This window comes from Pogoniulus pusillus, chromosome 32 (genome assembly GCF_015220805.1).
Source record: "Pogoniulus pusillus isolate bPogPus1 chromosome 32, bPogPus1.pri, whole genome shotgun sequence".
Classification (NCBI taxonomy): Eukaryota; Metazoa; Chordata; class Aves; order Piciformes; family Lybiidae; genus Pogoniulus; species Pogoniulus pusillus.
This window is the reverse complement of record NC_087295.1, coordinates 5,114,598-5,134,144: the sequence shown is the minus strand read 5'-3', so window position 1 is coordinate 5,134,144 and position 19,547 is coordinate 5,114,598. Positions and strand designations below refer to the sequence as shown.

General features: G+C 43.2%; 2 protein-coding genes across 6 annotated transcripts in view; one reads left to right on the top strand and one right to left on the bottom strand.

The window, feature by feature from the left end:
- The window catches only part of FBXL2 (F-box and leucine rich repeat protein 2), a 42,681-nt gene extending 39,420 nt beyond the window's left edge, over positions 1-3,261 (top strand). For 2 of the 4 annotated variants that reach the window (XM_064169782.1, XM_064169780.1), the window contains exons 14-15: positions 389-601; positions 1,349-3,261. In XM_064169782.1, the coding sequence (XP_064025852.1) occupies positions 389-601; positions 1,349-1,456 (321 nt within the window). In that variant the 3' untranslated portion in view covers positions 1,457-3,261. The other 2 variants (XM_064169781.1, XM_064169783.1) reach the window with 2 other exon arrangements.
- Positions 3,262-3,454: 193 nt separating this feature from the next.
- The window catches only part of UBP1 (upstream binding protein 1), a 33,271-nt gene continuing 17,178 nt past the window's right edge, over positions 3,455-19,547 (bottom strand). Inside the window, exons 8-16 of one of the 2 annotated variants that reach the window (XM_064169778.1) lie at positions 18,969-19,076; positions 11,654-11,757; positions 11,070-11,124; positions 10,794-10,887; positions 9,345-9,435; positions 8,774-8,883; positions 7,289-7,431; positions 6,697-6,748; positions 3,455-5,330 (exon numbers count right to left, since the gene is read on the bottom strand). In XM_064169778.1, coding sequence (XP_064025848.1) covers positions 5,293-5,330; positions 6,697-6,748; positions 7,289-7,431; positions 8,774-8,883; positions 9,345-9,435; positions 10,794-10,887; positions 11,070-11,124; positions 11,654-11,757; positions 18,969-19,076 — 795 coding nt within the window. In that variant the 3' untranslated portion in view covers positions 3,455-5,292. The remainder of the gene's footprint in view (positions 5,331-6,696; positions 6,749-7,288; positions 7,432-8,773; positions 8,884-9,344; positions 9,436-10,793; positions 10,888-11,069; positions 11,125-11,653; positions 11,758-18,968; positions 19,077-19,547) is intronic. The other variant, XM_064169779.1, reaches the window with a different exon arrangement.

Genomic DNA, 19,547 nt, shown 5'->3' with positions numbered 1-19,547 from the left:
TTGGCTCATCAGCCCAGCCTGGTTGTTCTGTGTAGCTTGGCACAGGCTTGGTCCTGTGGTGTGTGTGAAACATAGTAGCTGTGAAACTCCTGTCAGTAGGTCCTCCTCTATTCCTGTCTTGACGATCTTTTGCAGTAATCTGCTGTTCCTGGCAGAGCACACGTGCTCTTTGCCCCCATCAGCAACAGATGTGTGTGGCAACTGGGACAGAATTCCTGCATCCCCACAGGGAGAGCAAAGGCGCTGGAAGAGTTTTGCCAGTGACAGTTCTTCAGTGCAGCTGACTTGCTGAGCAGAGTTCTTTTGTTTCTCTTCTGTGAACTCTTTGTAACTGGTCAACGTCCCTCATTCTAGTGGTGAAAGTGGACTGTTTGCTTCTTTGTTTTAGAGCTTATCTCACTGTGAACTGATCACCGATGATGGAATTCTTCATCTGAGCAACAGTACGTGTGGTCACGAGAGGCTGCAGGTGCTGGAGCTTGATAACTGTCTTCTCATCACGGACGTGACTCTGGAACACCTGGAGAACTGCCACAACCTGGAGAGAATCGAGCTGTATGACTGTCAGCAAGTGACACGGGCTGGGATCAAACGGATCAGAGTAAGTGTTTGACAGCTTCTTCTGGCGACTGACCCAGTCCTGCAGGTGTCCCAGGCACTGGAGGATGGAAGAGCAGAGTCTATCCCTCTCTTAGGTCTCCACCTCAAGGCACTAAGTGGCTGTTTTCTATGAGCAGTACTAATTCTAACTCGGTTTGTAACTCATCATGACACTTTTGCCAGTGGAGAGATGAGTGCTTATCTTCTGCTTTCTGTGTTGTTTGAAGTACAGGGTTCTGGGGTTTTGGGGTTGTGTGGTGGTATTCTTCAGCTCTCTGAAAGCAGGTACTCACGTACAGAGCCAGTGGTAGAACATGGCATGGGCATTTCAGCTGTAGGGATACAGCCACAACATCTCATGTACCTCCATCACTACTGAGAGGAAGTGCCCTGTTCCATTCCATGCTGCTGTGTAGGATGAGAGAAGCAGCAGGGAATATGGGACACAACATAGGTCCTTCTTCAGTACCCAGGGCTCCCACTTCTCCCCTGCAGCAGGGTGCATGCCTCTTCTGACAGGGGCTGGTGAAACTTGGTGCAAGAGCAGCAGGAAGCCTGTGCAGGTGAGTGTGCCCAGACACGGGCGTGCCCTGGCTGGGTGGGACACAAGTGTTCCTCCCCAGGAGAAGACTGCTTGGATAGCATCAAGGGTCTAGATGCTAAAAAGCTGATCAGGCTCAAGAAGAGCCCAGTTGCTGCCAGTAATTGAGGTGCACCAGTGATGTTTCTTTCTCTCGTTCACCCACAGGCTCATCTACCTCATGTGAAAGTTCATGCTTACTTTGCTCCAGTGACTCCCCCTCCTTCGGTAGGAGGGAGTGGACAGCGCCTCTGCAGATGCTGTATTATCCTCTGACAGTAAGTGCAGCCACGCAGGGAATGGTGGTGGTTTTGAAGAAGGGGACTGCGCCTCTGTGGAAGGAGTTGGTTTTCTGACAGTCCTGATGGTGGTGTTTGGTCATCCAGTTTTGTGACAAGAAAAGCATTTTTTTTCCAGGTACAAATCTTAATGTGATGTGCAGCTGTGGATTAAGTTGGTGATGCTTTGGTTTGTATTAGTAACTCCTTCCTTCCGTTGGCATGAGAGCTGAAATACTGTGGGAGATGTGCAGGCCTTGCAGCCTAGCAGCTACCTGGTGAAGGCTGACTAAACTTGGAAGTTCATTTTGCATTTGTAAGCACTGCCCAGCGAGAAGTCCTAACCTATCCTGGGGCTGGAGGCTGTCTCTTCAAGGGACTGCACCTGCTGGTCTGCAATATACATGACAGATCCAGTACCAGGTTTAAGGACAAATCAGCTTTAGCAGATGTTGACCAAAAACAAAATGCAAGGTAGTGATGAGCTCTTACAGCAAACCAGCTTGTATTTTTTCATGATTCAGCTTCATATTTAATTATGTAACAGGACAATAGGTAATGTCAAAAGGTAAGATAGTACCTTGAGGTACCTCTATAAATAAATACTTGCCAAGTTCTGGAACTTGGGGCCATTGAACTATGTGTTAGTATAAAGCTTGCCCATCACCGAAGCACGTTCTATGCCCAATGCCATCGGCCTTTACAAGGGGCAAGAAGTCCACTGTGGTAGAGCTTGTGCACTCTACTGTAACTGGCTGCCACGATCATACATGGTGCTTACTGCTAAGCTGTTCCTGTGTGTCCTTGGTCACCTCCTCTGCTTGTGAGGGCAGGATGCAGCAGGTCTAGGAAGAGGGGTGCAGTATTTGCGTGCTTCTACAGGTGAAGAGTGGAAATCAGGTTCAGTTACAGGAACTATGCTAGAGCAAGGAATTTAATCCAAACTCTCTCGCACCTGTTTTAGAGATGCAGAAAGCAGGTAGGCAGATAAAGCTGTGGGCAGGAGTTGAACCAAACCAAACCTGTGGGTTTCCAATGTAGAAAGCCAAACGCTTCACATTGGGGTTAAGAAGCTCTCAACTTCTGAATGGTAAAAATGAAATCAATCTATTAATTCTTAAGGCCATGCTTTCATCCTTAGTTTTTCAGTGATAGAAGGTTAGGAATCAAACGTTTTTATATTGATTATCTGAGATAAATTTCTCAATAACAGTTCAGAAAGCTATGTGCAAGATTGAGTCTCTGTGTGTGTGTGTGTTTTAAGAGTTCAGGGCCTCTGTGTGTTCACTGAAAAGTAACAAAAACTGGCTTTAAAAGCAGTTGGAGAAGCTGCTGTGGGATACTGTTACAATTTCCCCTGCAAATTTTAAGCTCCTTTTTAAAAGGAGTGTGAACTTGAAGAGATTTTAATGAGTAATAGCAGCTGGGTGGTGTTCACACTTACCATTCAGAGAGTGGGGATGGCAAATGGAGAGGTCAGTGCTGAGGTTCCTTACCGATGTGTGTAGGAGGTGAATTTCTTTACCAGTACAGAGCAAGCCAACTGGAGCTTGGTTTTGCACAGCAGTGGAGGAGCCTTATTGCAGTCACACCTGGAGTTCCCTTGAGAGACTGCTGCAACAGGAACTTGTAAGCAGATATTCTTCAGCCATTGGTACCAGTTTGTCAAGGTGTGTTGCCATTTGATGGCTTTTATTTTTAAGGACATAACGAACCTTGTAAGCCTATTGCATTAAAGATGTACAAAACCAAATGGAACCTGCTCTGATATAGGACACCTCAATAAACAGTCAGCTGATGTCACGTGGGGGATATGGTTTCCATTATTTGAAACTGAACTGAGCTTTCCAGCTGGCTGCAGGCTAAGCTGCATTGCTGGTTGGCTTCTGGTACTCACCTTCACCTAGCAGCAGTGCTGGGGTAGGGCCTGCGGTTAATCTGCACAGAAAAGCCATCTCTGAGTTGTGGGGGAATGAAAGAAAAAGAAAAAAGCACATTTACAAAATTACTGAAAAACATTTATTATACTTAAATTGAAATGTGTACATCTTATTAAAAAACAAAAGCAATTTGCTGGTGCCATAATTTAATTCCAATTTCAAGTGAGCTGGACAAACTACTGTACAACTTTCAATATTCTTTAAAATTAGCTATTTGGATACTTTCCAATCAAGGATTTTTCCACCTTTTTTTCTATAAAACATTTGGATTTGAACGTGGTGTGAGCTGAAAAGACACAAGTGTCCGTTCAAGAAAATGCTAGGACCAAACAATACCCCAAGAAAGATGAGCAACTTACAGGCAGAAACGTGAAAGTACAGCAAAAATGTATGCTTTCAGTGCAGAGAGGGAAGAAAGGAAAAGAAATCCTCTAGCTTGATGTATTTCCATTTTCAAAATGCTATACCTTCAAGAAGCTTTTCTGCTACGTCCTGGAGCCAGTTATGGAAGAGAGACTGGAAAAAAGCCAGGTTGCTTTTTCACCTGCTGTAGTAGTTGCAGACATTGAACACTACAGCATTAAAAGCAAACGCTTCCCAACCTTTTAAGCCAGAGATGAAGGGGAAACTTCTCCAAGGCACAAAATGACAGCTCCAAGACTGTCTCTTAATGCCTTTTGAAAGGTTGCCCTCCACGTACCTCAGTAGCTGGAACTTAACATGAACATAGGAAATGCTGCACGGTGTCTTTACAAGAAAGGAAAGCCCAAGCCATGGAGAAAGCAATTGGCTGCTGCAAAGGGCAGTGAGTGTCTGGTCCTGTGAGGAGGCACTGTAACAGCTGTACAGTCTGGGCTGAGAAAGGGCAACAAGAAAGGTTAAGAGACTCAGCCATAACGGTGCCTGCAGCCAGGCATTTACCTGCTGGGAAGGAGACATAAATGGTGAATATTTAGTGTTACTTAAGCAGTTTATTGGAGGTTGCTGAAAGCTATGGCAGCCCCGAGGTGCCAGTGGGTCATCTTCCCTCGTCAGCAGAATTCCACTAAGCCACAAACCCCATCTCTCACTGCTAGTATTTTTAAACCCACAATTTTACAAGCAAAGAGTTAAACTGCAGCAGTGCTCCGCAGAGAACCTAGGAAACTAAACATAAAGGATGCATAGGCAATTCTTCTCCATTAAATTCGTTAAAGCAAAACACAATTACTCAGTACCTCATAGGACATTAATCCCTCCAGTAAGGTACTATTGATAATGCAGTTTGCTGCATGCATATATTGCATCTGTCTGGGGCTTCTTCAAAGCCCTCTTCTGGCATTTACACTTCTTACATACACTCTTATACACAATTTACACAGGAAGCTGTTTGGACAGCCTTACTCTCCGAGACCCAACAATCTGACCACTATCAGCTTAACTATTCATCTCCACACAGATTAGTATGTGCTCTGCTAACATCAAAAATAAAACCAGCCTAAGGTACGAGCAAGTAATAGACAAACTGGCACAGAAAGGTAAATGCCCCCAAATAAGTGTACATTCATCTCCAACTGGACACAGATCATAGAACAGCAGCAGTGCTTCGTGTCTAGAAACTGCATCTACTGGCCATAATTTGCCTTATTTCAGGAAAGGGCAAGCACCTTTGCTCACATTGTCTTTCATGCCTGTACGTCAGCTGTCATGGCATTATACCTCTCATGAGGACACTTAGCTATGGCAGTGATAAGAAAGTTCACCTATCAAACAGCTCATTAGAAAGGTCATTTTGTGTTTTCAATATGAAACATCTTATACAGTGAAGTTAGATCCTAAGGTTGTGGATGATCTTCATAGGCTTTAGGCAGGACTTCATTCTGTGTTGGGCTATCAGTCTAGCAACTGTGTGACATCACTTCAGAATTATGTGGAAGCCTTCACCATTTTCAGCTGAAAAAGAAAGTGTCAGCCTTTTATAAACAGAACCACAGTTAACTCAGTGACCTACAGGGCTGGGTTTTACCATGCAGAGGTGGGTCACTGCTACCACAGAGCAGGGAAACCTGGAACGTGACATATCAGCAGCTTGCTCTTCAGATAGTGCCCTAGTTCGTGTTTCAAATCTCTCTGGCTTGCAGTTATTTCTGAACGCTTCCTATTCCACATTAAACCTCCCTCACTGTTAGCCACTGCTGATACTGTACAGAAGTTAACTTCTCCAATACCAGTGTAAGTCCTTCACAGATGGTTTTAATCTCTTTTGTGAGATTAAAACTAGAAAGCCAAACAAAATGTTAAAAAACCCAAACCCCTGTGGCCTTCATGCTTGGAATCTCACTACCACCAAAAAAGCTCAATACAATAGCCAAGACAAACAGGTTTCTGACAGTCACAAACAGGAGCAGATTTTGTACCACACAGAACAATTTGTTTCAAGTTCAGATGCTTACAAAGTGTAGCAGGCTTTAAAAGCACAGCTTATCTACAGCAAAAACATAGCATGAAAAAAAAATCCCTGCTCACGCCAAAGAGAAGCATTCTGGTAACAATCTGCAATTGGGTCTTCAAAGTTAGGGCAGCTCACTTAGTACCATTTGCAGAGTCAACCTTGTCCACTGATTTCTAAGCTATCCTTGGCACCTCTTGCCAGAAATGAACTGAACTCATCTGAATTCCTCTGAAACACTTGAGTAGTTAGTAAGGAGCCTCTCAGCCTCACTGCTGGCTGCATCCCTGCTTAACTGCAGGCATAAAATTGCAGTAATTCCCCACACCTGGCAGCAGCACAGGGCAGGGAGGAATTTGTGCTGTGGCTGTTTCACTTCAAGTCTACTGGTTGATGCTAAAAAGGAGCTTTAGGTCAGCAAATCTGTTAGGCAGAGGAACAATGCTGCAGGCTTCCCCTACAATAGCCACATCTTGTCTACAGCAAGCTGCTGACCAGGACCATTTACCAGCAGTGTAAGAGCAGAACTGGCACTTGGTTCTGCCAGCTGCCAGGACTCGGTCAGCAGTCACTTTCTGAACTGCACAGGACTGGGGGTTTTCTCCGCAATCACTGGTCAGTGGTGGCTGACAGCACTTTAAATGAGCTTTGTTACCAGTGAAAGCCTGGAGAAAAGACAGAGGTGTGCCACAGAAGCCAAAAGGTCTGTCTCCCAGAGGAGGCGGCCAGTCCGTGATGATAAGTCACTCCCTTCACTCCCTCTGCTGCTGCTCTTCACTCGGGGTATTGGGACAGTAAACACTGTACCTCAAGGAAGGCTCCATGGCATAACAAACAATTATACTTAGACTGTAAGAAAAGAGACTGTACCTTTGATTGTGGTGAATAAGAAGCAACTCTCATCTTGAAAGTTTTGAACCATCTACAAGAAGAAGAAGAAGATGTTTGAAACTCTGCTGGGCATGACCAATGCAAAACAATAAACACATCAGGTCTTAAAAATGCAGCCTTTGATAAGCAGCTGTGTATTTTGATGGTTTTGTTCAGCAAGCATTCCCCAAATTAAATTAAAACACACTGATGATGATTAATGCCCACGGGGAGCCCAAAACTGTTGGCTATACCTTGGAACTCTAAATACATAGAGCAGATACCCAAACAAGAATAGTTCAGCAGCATTTAAATGCTGCCAGGCTTTGGGTGTGTGTGAAATAAAGCCACACTAAGCAGTTACTGCAGCACTGCAGAACTAGACCAGTTGCCTTTCTCTCCCCAGAATCTGTAAATGACATTTAAAGGATCCTTCTGTGCATTTTAATGTAAAGGAAAACATACTCAGTGTCAGAAAATTCTTGCTTACATTACCCAAAAGAAAAACAAGTAATAAAGCAGCATGCACCAGAAAATCTTCCCTTCTATTCAATTCACATAACATTGGTCAAGAAAATGCTGTTTCCATTACCTGATCACTAACAAGGATGTGGATCCCGGTGGGGCCCTGTCTGTAAACCTGGTTGATCTGATGCAGGGGGATATTAAATGCCAAAGCAAGCTTGCGTGTGACTTCTGAGGCTGTCATTTCTTCTAAGTAGATTGCATGATAAACTAAAAGGAAAAAAAGCATTGGCTTAAGCTTGGTCCTGCTAGGTAACAGTGACTACAGGAAATAAAACAACACAGAACTGATTTGTGGTCCAGGCTTTAAAAAAAACCTGTTAGAAGCAAGAAACATTTCACTGTGCCCATTCTCACCACGAAGCATGAACTACCATGAATTCTTTCAAGGTGGGGTCCTAAACACACCTCTCTAAAAAGGGAGAGATTTCTCTTGACTGTTACTGAAGGCAGCTTCCATTTTTCCTGTATCCCTTCAGAGAAAGGCAGTCCTGTTACACAGACTGAAACCGCTCTTGAGAGCCACATGGGGATGAATCAATTTGAAAGTGGTTTTGGACCATCTCATAGGCATCAAAAGGAAAACTGCTGATTTGACTAAAGATGTAGTTTCTGGAGGGGGTTGCTTTGTTTTGCCTTTTATTTGATGGTTTGATTCTTTTTTGCTAAAGGAAACCTATCTGCAGGAGCTTCCTGCATATACTTCAGAGCTGATGAGACAGCAAATGAACAGAGCTGCAAGAGCAAGCAGCTTGTTCAGCTCAGTGCTGCATTTACAGTTCTGTAGCTTAATGCTAGATGCCCTTGGCAGCTCCATGCTCGCCATCTTCTGTCCCAACCCAAAACCTGAAGGCATCAAGAGGGCAAATACCCACTTGACAGAGACAGTATCCTATTCACAGATCCTCGTCCACCTCAGTTCTTGCAGGGAACATGCTATTAGAGCAGCAACCTATAAGGCTTTCAGTGAGTTGAGGCATTTCTCTCCACTCAAAACCAAGACAATCATTTCCAAACATCTCCATTCTCTTGTCAGATACACCAGCAGTTCCCATCTGTGCTGAAACAGCAGCTATCAGGAGAACCAACCACACTAAAACCATGAGCCCATACACCACTTGTTTGTTTTCCTTGTCCCAACCACACCACTTTTAGATGAGTTGCACCAAAAAACGACAGCAAAACCTAACAGAAAATAGGGAAGAAACTGCTCTATTGGTATGTAGCTTTCACATGCACCTGCACTGGTCTGCTTATTAACCTGTCTCTAACAGCAGCAAAGGTAACTTGAGAGCCTCTTAATTAATTAGCATGTAACTAGAGTTAAGATTTATCAATGGATAGGAAAAAAAACCCACAATTCTTTAACCTTGAGATGTTTCAAGGTTCTGTTGATGGCATGCAGCTAGAACAGCAACGTTGTCCTGAGAACAAACCCCTGCACTGTTTGCAGAGCAGCAAAGCAGCCTTTGCACTGCTCTTTTGTCATCTCTCTTGGCTTAGACTTGCTAAGAGGCAGCAATGGTGCTCCCAGAGTCCCCCTGCTCCCTACCGTATATTGCACCGTTGCTGCTGTCGCCGTTGCCTGCATCTTGTCTTTCCAGTTCTATGCTCCTCAGCGGCTCCTGGCAGACATAGATTGTTAGGCGGGGCCTAACAGACCTGCAAGGCAGAGATCAGTGTCAGAGAAAAGGTCAAACTGAGTTTCATGGACTTCATCGAGGTGCTGCTTGTGGGAATCCTGGAACTTAACTACTGAGTAACAGTGACAATTCCTGAGGCCAGTGCTGCAAACACCCCTTCAATCAGATGCTGTCTATGTTAGCACTCAGCACCTGTGACCTGAAACCCTCCAGCTCCCCTAAACGAGAAGTTCTTTGCTCCCCTAAATGAGAAGTTTTCTCTTGGCAACAAATCCATCTGTTGCCAAGAGGTCAGCAGTGCCTGACTACACTGATACCAGTGTTGCAGCCTACCTTTGAGCTCATCAGTGCCCACATCTCTGGGGCCTGCCTTGAAGGCATAGATGGATGGCAGCTCACACTGGCAGCTAGGCCTCTCCTGGCATGTCAGTTCTGGGGAGAGCAAAACCCCACCAGCCACAGAGGCACCACAGAGGTTACCTGGATTTCAGTGCATTATATAGCCGAATGCCGTCGGCAGGACCACAGATTTGTACCAGATCTTCTCTTGTCAGCTTTAATAAATCAGCACCTGGGCAAACACAAGAGGATTTTGCTAGAGATTACTTCATGACATCTGTACTGATGAAAATAAATTCTATCATCACTTTAACCAAGAACAACAAACTCCACCATTCTAAAAATGGACTCCTGCAAGCAGCGTCCAGAACCAGAAAAACTACCTCTGGAGGTGGTCAGTGTCAGTCGATGGTGCTCACAGTTTCTCTATACACACAGGACTCTCCCACATGCAGACAATGGCTTAAACAACTCAAAAGTGTTAACTGACACCCAAGGTCGGTGTATTTTAAACACAAAGCAAAGGTATTCGCTGATTTCTCACTTGATGAATTGTCCCAGGTAGTCAACAATGCATCATATCCTCTGTGCCCTTCAGTTATTATAATGCCTTCATTTATAGAACATACTGCTACAGGCTCCCATAGCTACAGCAGTGTAGTCAAACCACCCTGGTGTAAATCCAGACTGTGGGACACTTCCATCCAGAAGCAACTGGATTTTTTTGTTGTTTTGTTTTTAGTGTAAGCCTGGCAATAAGTGCTCTGTAAAGACAACTCTTTCCAAAACACTCAGTTTAAGAAGGGAAGCTTCAGTGAAAGATAGTAAGCAAATCTCAAGTTAAAATGGAAGCAGCATGGATATCAGCAAGAAAAACAGTCTGACAAGTCAGTCACTGTAAGGAATGGGAGGACAGGAAACTGGGAAAAAAAAAAAGTCTACTTGTAAAAGTACTCCACAGATGATCTGGGACTGCCTAGGGGAAAGTCAGTAACAATAATGGGTCATCATAGCCCTTAAACCCTGCAACAAAACTCCCACACCTAAAGAAATGTCATAGAAGCTACATATACCACACCTCTTGCTTCAGAGAAAATCTGTCAGCCAGCTAATAGTTGACTTCTTTAAAGACAGTCGTGAAAAAGAACTCCTCCTTTGCAAGTTTTCCCAGAGTCAGGAATTTGGCACTACAGTTTACTGGGATAGTGCAGTAACCACAATACAAGCAGCAGAGGTCAAACCCAAAGCGACAGCAGAGGAATGCACAGTCTCCTGCAGCTGGCTGCCACTGGGGGAGGGCACAGCAGAGCCACCCGCCCAGCTCCCCAGAGCTACTCCTTTATCTCCAAGGAGCAGTCAAGGTTAAAATGATTTTGTGAACTCTCTCTATGCAGAAAGAAGCTGGTTTCACTTTAGGGTGCTAGGCTGAGTTTGTACAAACCAGAAAACAAATGCCTTCCAATGCACACTGAACATTTAGCAAGCAACTCAGAACATTGAGGTGAATATTGTTGCTGTACTGTTTTCAGAGAGTTATTCCCCCACACAGCCATGAAAAAGATTCCACATAAAGAAGTAAACTGCAGATACCTGAGAAATTTGAAAAAAGCCTTGTGTAGGTGGAGAACCTGTTCTTGAGCAACCATTGCTGAGTTTCCTGGATTGTGGCTGAAGGATGAAGCTGCTGTAAGGAAAAAGATTGGATATAATTTAGATTTGAAAAAAAAAAAAAGCCCAAATCATTGAAAAATAACCTTCAGTCAAACACTTCTCAGTACCTACTCATGCCAAGGTGCACACAAATCAAGTGTTCTGACACAAACCTACAAATATAACCGTGACCAATGCCAGAAAGCAAATACTCACCTCTCCAGACCCTTGAGAGGTTCCATCTCCTTGGTGATTTGGGGAGGAAGAATTGCTACAGATTTAAAAGAAAAAAAAATTCATCATAATTTTGTTAAGCAAAATCCTTAAGCATTGCTGAAAAATAACCTGAAAATCCCCTCAAAATAGCTCTCACTGCAAATTATGCCTCAACACAAACTGTTTTCACCAACAGAACACCTGTTAGCAGCCTGTAAAAATGACTGTGGAGGTTTTCTCCTTGCAAATTGTATCAACTGGTTCTGAGAGGAACTGAGACTGTTCTGAGTGTAAAAAGCTGAACAATTCCATAGAGAACGACTAAGCCAGAACAGTTAAAAGGTTAAGGGGTTTGCTGTAGGACAACAGACAGGAAGAAAAGCTTTCAACAGTCTATAGTGAGAAAGGAAACCATCACAGCAAAAGTAATGACACTAATGGAATCCCACGGTGCAAGGGTCAAGCTCTCAAATAAACACATAGGTCAAAGCAATCTCCAACCCCGAGATGAACCAGAAAACACTTTCTAATAAGCTTGGTTTTACAAATGTCACCTCTAGCTAGGGTACAGTAAAGAAACATACCTGTCTGGGACACTGTAGGTGTTATGTTGAGCAGAGGTAAAAGTTGGAGCAGGAGTAGGACTGTTGTTTACAAATGTTGTGGGAGTATCTGGCCATGGTGAGCACTGAAGGTAAAGAATTAAAGCTTAAGTTTCTCTGGACAAGACATTTTCACTCTGATGCACACTTTTTTCACTTAAACCCAGGGTTTTATCCACAGAGAATTCTGATTTGTAATTCCAAGTAAAAGATTCCCTCCATCCCACATACTACATGCAGAGGCTCCAGGCAAAAATCAGTTTTGTCTTTTCTTTCATGAAGACTCCTCTCTATACTGTCTGCTGTAAACAAAATGCAGGCATCAGTGGTGGACCTGACAGAAGACCTGCAGGAATTACTCAGTTTAAAACCATCCAACTGACCCACCCCAAGCCATCTGCTGAAAAAAAACCAACAATCTTCTTTCATTTACAAGGGATGAAAGAGCTGCTTACACTGCAGAGCAGCTGCTCAGCAATAGCAAGTAAAATTAGGAAGCTAGACTTCTTTCACCTTGGAAGTAAATTTAATGTACCTCCCCTAACAGCAATTAAACAAGCCAATTATTTTCAGTAGAAATGTTGTGCAAGTTTGTATTAGTTTACTGCAGGACTGAAATGATGCTTGCAGGTCCTGCTGTCTCTAAACTGCTTGGCTAACTGGAATTTTTACACATCACAAGGATATGATGAGCCCAGCTGTCCAGTTGAGTCAGTCTCTTTGGGATATTTAAACAATCCTGACAAAGCCCTTCAAAAGGAGACTAGCTTTTAGTGTTTCAAATAATCACTGCAAATCCACCACTTCGAAGAAAACATAAAAAACAAACAGTATTTTGGTATGTTCAAACACCAACAGGATTAAAACAAGCAAGAAGCTGAAGATAAAGTATGCTAAGACCACTCCTGTTAAAACAGCAAAGCTTTCTGACATACTTAGCATGCAGCAGCTAAATACCCTGTAAGGAAGTTTCCAGTGTCATATGTCAGCCTTGTGGGGGAGGAGGAGGGAGAGCAACAAGTATGACCTAATATTAATGGAAGACATGTTTCAACAGTTTTGTGTCGAAAGACCTTTTCAGTATCTGGGGAAAACAGTAAATGAGTGCCAAGCCAGCTGCCATCCTCTGTGACAACACCATTTCTATGCTGGGCTCCAGCCTTCCCATGTCAGCAGCACTATGACCTCCCCAGCACAGCCTCCACCTTAACTTTGCAGTTCTGAAATATTCTGAAGGTGGAATTAATTTTCTTTGATTTCCTGACAATCCCTCCCTAGGTTTTAATGCCAGATGTTTATCTGGACACACAGACACAAGCTGTACATCCTCAGGCACTATGCCACCACAAAATTCTGTTCAACATCTATCCCAGTTCCGGGGCAGGGGAAAAGGCACTGGAGTCAGAGGACAGCTTCTGAGCCACTCCTGAGGCTGTACTGCAGGTCACATTTGCACCCTTCAAGCCCAGCTGAAGTTGTTCACGACACACCTCCCGAGTGGAGGTGCAGGCAAAGCACATTTGTAATACTGAAAAGGAAAAACCCCAGTTGGAAGCAAGCAGCCTGTCTTCTATAAACACACTTTCCTACCTTGCTTCCCCTTCCAGCAAGGGTGCTGACTATCCAGTGAGGAGGCTGACTCGGCTGAGTAACACCACACACTGTCCCACACTTCCCAAACCCACCACGTTCAGAACGAGATCAATGCCTGCACATCGAAGCCATTAACACTAACAAGCCCAAGCAGGGATGTGCTCTCCAACGCCCTGCATTATGATTGAGGACAGTGAGGGGGGTGATGGGGGAATGGATCACAGAAAGTGTGGCTTGGCTTCCTCAAAACTGTCTGCAGGGCCTCACAGAATTGTGGTCTGGTCAGTCAGGGTATTTTATAGAATGGCTTAGGTTGGAAGGGACCTTAGAGATCTTCTACTCCAACCTCCCCACCATGGGCAGGGATGCCTCTCAACTACACTCTGCTGCCTCATCCAGTCTGGCCTTCAACACTCCCAGTCTGGCCTTCAACACTCCCAGGGAAGAGGCAGCCACAGCTTCTCTGGACAGCCTATTCCAGGGTCTCACCACCCTCAAACTGAGAAACTTCTTCCAAAGATCCCATTTAAACCTACTCTCCCCTCAGCTTCAAACCATCCCCCCTTGCCTTATCACTAGACACCCTTGTGAAAAGTCCCTCTGCAGCCTTCCTGCAGGATCCTTTCAGGTACTTGAAGGCAGCTCTAAGGTCCCACTGGAGTCTTCTCTTCTCTAGGCTGACCAACCCCAGCTCCTTCAGCCTATCCTCATAGCAGAGGATCATCTTTGTGGCCCTCTGGACTTGCTCCAACAGCTCTATGTGCCTCTTATGATGGGGACACCTGAAGTGGATGCAGTACTGGAGGTGGGATCTGACAAGAGCAACGGGCAGAATCACCTCTCTTGCCCTGCTGGACATAATTCTTGCCCAAAACTCAGTTGACCCAGAGACATTCAGCAAGGTCATGATACCGGTTCAGAAGTTCCTGTCACTGGGTATAAACTTAAAAGAAAAATGTGGCTCTGTCACAAGGAAGCATCCATCTCTACAAAAACCCACCACAGAGCAGAGAAAAGGATTAACTGTGTCTTTACCTGCAGGAGCAATGAATATATACTGCTGGATTTTCAAAGCAGCTGGCTTTGAGGACTCAGGACTACCTGTCCTCTGTTACTAGGTACACTGACACAAGAGTGTTCTACAAATGATGCCTTAATTTCCAAACACTGATTAATTCTTGAAAAAGAGATTATCTTGGTTTCACCTCGAGCATCCTTTGTCTAGAACACGAATGAAGTTACAAAGTGCTGACCAATGGTTTTACTAAGTTAGAGAGAAAGAAAGAGAGGAAATCTTTCCAAGTCTGACTTTTCATACTCAGGGTATTTAGCATTTGAACTCAGACCATTCCCAATATCTGAACAACTGCAAAATACTCAAGTTCTCCCAAGCCATTCTTTGGTGCCATTTCCCTTCCTACTTCAAATCTATCTGAATCTACCCAAATCCATGCTTTACAAAGAGCTTGTAATAGGTCCTTACTATATTCAAATACCAAATCAGCATGCAAACAAAACATTTGTTCTCCAAATTACAGCTGGGTACACAGCATCACCTTTAGAGATCAGGACAGCACATTTACCATACACGGGGAGAGAGCTTTTTCAAGGACCCTGTGAAATACAGGTTCTTGCCCCAGACAAGTGCCCTTAGAGTGTCAGCAAAAGCAAAACTTCTGCTCATATAAACCAGATTATTCTGAGTGCAGAAGTCACTCTCAAAATGTCAAGTCACCCATGACTCATACCCTGCATGCTGGTACTGCTATATGAAGTAGAGATGTAAAGTGAATCAAACTGAAGGAATACTGTGTGCTTACATTAATAAATTAGTTTTCTTCCAGCTCCACCTTCTGACTCTTAGAGACTCTTTCCAAATGAAAATTACACCCACTTAGAGAAAATATTTAACTGCTGCCCCAACTTTTTAATATTCCTATTTCAGTGTTTATGCCTGGAAGTCTTCTAAGCCTTCACATGCCCTACAATCAGCTGTCTCTGCGAAAAAATGAACATTTCACCAAGCTGAATACAACTGCAGCTTTAGATAGTCTGGTTTGTGATGTATTTTATATACTAACATAAAAAACTCAACCAAGACCAGACCAAAAAAGGTGCACAGACCCCAATTACCACAGTACAAATTTGACTGCTTTTTCAAATCAAAAGCAGTTTAAACAATTTGGTGTGGTTTTAATCTCTTCTTCCCTAGATAACCTCTAGCTTGTGTATATTTGGAAGAGAGGAAAAAAATAAAATGCCTCCTTCATAAAATGGCCCTGGATGAAGGTCACCAGTACATAAACATCTACTCTGAGGTCCAGAAGGCAGACTTAAATTGTAGCCTTTTATCTATACAGAAGGAAAAAAGGCTCCATAGCACAAGAGAGAGTCTCAACACATTGTTAACTGCATCTGGCTGTCTGGAAAGCACTGAGACAAATCCTGCAGAAACTGCAGTGAATGCTCTGAATTTTGGAACATCAGATGAATACAAAGGACTAATGGAGAAGTGTTATCCAAGTGGCATTCTTCAGAAAATGAATGAAAAGGGAAAGATGGGTGATGGCAATAAGAACCAGAGATCCTTTCTAAGGATAGAAGAGTAGAGCAGAATGACCATCCAGAAAGGAAGCTACACCAAACTCCTAGAATCCCATATAAATTAAACTGAAAAGACATCAGATTCAATGTTTCCAAACACAGGAAGTAACAAATCTGTCCCAAGTTAGACTGTGGCTTAGATGGAAAAAAAAAAATCACATTAAAAAAAAATCAAGCCAAAACCCCCCAAAACAAACAAACAAAACCAGAAATACCCAGGAAAGAAAACAGCAGAATACTGGAGAGGCAAAACAGAAAAAGCTAACATACAAAATGAGATGCCAAAGGGAAGGAATAAAAATCCCATACAGTATGTGAGGTGTAGGAGGAAGGTACCAATATCCAGCTCTAAGAAGAATACAGACTGAATCAACCTGAATTTCTGGAATTCAAGAAAAGATTGCCCCTCCCAAAAAAAAGTCTGGCATCTAGGAAGCAGAACTGGCTAAGAAATAACCAACACTCTCAGCTTTGTCACAAAAAATAGGCTCTAAATAATTCTGTTTTCCTTCTGTAGTGGAGCCACGTTCCCAAGACAGATGAAGTGTAAGATCCATCATATGTAAAGACACAGTACGTAAAAAGTGCAAATTCTCTTTCTTAAAAGTAGGTCTTTAGTGTTTGTGTCTACATCCCCCAGTGACAACTGTACTGCACACATGGAACATCTGCTCTGCACGTACGAGGCAAGACTGGTAACAGGCAAATGTTCTGACGGCTACATCTTGGAGGACAGATTTGCAAGGACAGAACTGCTCTAAGTAGAAACATGCATCATCCCCTGTCCATATTTACAAGGCCCACAAGGATGTATATGTCTGAAGAGAAGCTGACTGATGAGTTGGCCTTCAAGCTACAGACCAGACGTGCCTTTTCTAGATCAAACAAACAAGTTGTACGCTCAGTTTTGGTAGTTAAAACCAACACTTGAGCAGTGCATAATGATTACCATATTTTCATTATGACTACAGCAAAAACAGCATTTCATGGGATTTTTAATGAGCCTAGTGATTTCTAATGATTTTTGTAATAATTGTCATGATGGAACAGGTTGTGTTAAAGCTGCAGATGATACCAAGGCTGAAACACTTCACACTACATGAACAAAATTCTGCGTGGTCTCAACAAACTGTCCACATGATCTAAAGGCAGCATCTTATTGCGGGCAACTGTAAACCAGGAGGAGTCAGCTGCACAGTGAAGAGAGCTGGGAAGCTGTACACAGCTGTTACAACAAAATCTCTGTGGGTCATAAAATCATTAAGGTTGGAAAAGACCTCCAAGATCATCAAGTCCAACTGCCAGTCCAACAGCACTATACCCACTAAGCTACATGCCAAAGCATCAGGTCTTCACGGTTTTTGAACACCTGCAGGGATGGGGACTCTACCACTTCCCTGGGTAGCCTGTTACAATGCCTGACCATTCTGTCAGTGAAGAACTCTTTCCTAATATCCAATCTAAACTTTCCCTGGTGCAACCTGAAGACATTTCCTCTTGTTTTGATACTAGGGAGGACACTGGACTCAAGACCTGCCTGGATGTATTCCAGTCTTATCTGGTATAGGTGATCCTGTTCTGTCAGGGAGGTTGGACTAGATGATCTTTCGAGGTCCCTTCCAGCCCGTAACATTCTGTGATTCTGTGAGAAGAAACTGAACCCCACCTCACTACAACCTCCTTTCAGGCAGTCATAGAGAGCAAAGTGTCCCCTCAGCCTCCTCTTCTCCAGTCTAAATAATCCCAGCTCCCTGAGTAAGACTTGTTCTCTGGACCCTTCAACGGCTTCACTGCCTCTTGTCATCCTCATAAAAAGCAAAATGTGAAGGAGAAACAAACACACACACACAGAGCCTCCACTGTGACCTCTGGGAAAGCCATAGTCCAGTACTATCTGTTCTACATCCATTTTCCTTTGCTACAATTAAGATCACATTAAGAACAGGTTAGACAACTTTCAGACTTTGTTAGGCTATAGTTTGTCCTACTCTGGGCAAGGCATTTGTCAAGTCTCTAAAAGTCCTCTTTTTATTCTTCCTGTAAGCATCAATCATTCAGTGAAGTATTGAAAAAAAACAAACAGAAAGAGGAGAGCACACTTTGGGGGGAAGTAGAAATCCCTCCAAGAACCAGCTTCAGCAGATGCCTCAGATATGCTTTATGACTGATAAAATTCTGTTTTTCTCCTGTCTGTACCTCCCCAACTCAGGGCCATCTGGAACAAGAGAAGTGTCTGCATTGCCAAAGAATCAGAAAGGTTACATCTTAAAATAAAGTATACATGACTTTCACAGATCATAAATACAAACTAAATAATGCCTCAGAGACAAGAGTCAGACAGTCACTGCCTGAGTGCTGCTAGGAAAGAGCTGTCAGCATAATGTGCCTGTTTCCAGAACACTCAAATAATGGTTTGCTACAGTCACCTGAATAATTGACACTTAAACTAGGCAAGTGGAAAGTGTAGGATCATTTCTCATCTAAAACAGTTGAGGTGAGTGGCACTGAAAGCTTATGAAACAGCGTTTAAGAAACCTGAAATGCTAACCCTTGCCAGGAAGGGTATGCAGGATGTAGGTTAGATTCATTCTGGGGGCACTTACAGGGTTAGCCTACCAGCACCACGAAGAAATGCTGTCTCTTCTGAGCTGCATTAACCTGTCTAGAGCACATTATGTAGATGGCTGAAGGAAAAGTCAGTAATGAACAATGCTAAATGGTGTTTTAAGAACACTGAGGTACATGGAAACTTATGTGGAATGTGAGTACAAATACAGAAAACAACACTACATGTCACTCTTCTTACTTGCACTAATTACACACAAATAGGAAAGCAAAATGCTGTTTCAGTTAAAATCATGTAAAAGGAAAGCTGTTGGCTTTTGAAAGTTACACAGTCCCTCTGCAACAGTTCAAGTGTTAGATTTAGGAAGGATTCCTTTGCTGAAAGCAAACATGGAGCAATTGGTGTACATCAAAGTGAATAAAATCAAGACACAGCAATCAAAATATTTTTACTTTATAGTAATGGAAGTGTCTCCTATATCTAACACTGCACAAGGTATCTTGCACAATGAAAAGGTAAGCAGAAGTCCCTTACACTGCCTCGCTTTGCCAGAGAATCACCGTAGTCTGCTGGCAAAGTCCGCTTGCTGGACTTTTTCTGCTCATGTTCAACTGCATCTTCAATTATAGGCTCAAGCCTCATCTGGACAAACACCAAAGATTGGGATCAATTTCTTTTCATTACACAGTGAGGAAAGATCTAAAAGCCTTTTAAAAACTTGTGAAATCTTTAGAAAACTGCATAGAGCTCACTGATACTTAAATAGAAAGAAAATGCAAAGGCCTGCTGAGGCTCTGGCCTTAAACTCTGTCATCTCCAAAAAACAGACTCTGAAACTCAAATTTGGCAGATTAAATTCCAGACTCCCCCCTCTCCTTTTTTGGCTTTTCAGTTGCAAGATTTTTAAATCTGTACCAAAAGATTTGCTCTAGGGTTCAGTCCAGTCAGTCTAATACTGATCAGTCTTGGTGTGTTTTAATACAAGCACCTATCAAGTATCTAAACAAGATCTTAGTAATCAAAAACTCTTAACATTTAATGTTGCTGTTCACTGGACAAGCTTGTCAAATAGGAAAGTTTATCTTTGTGTAGCACTAATTTTTCCCCAACCCT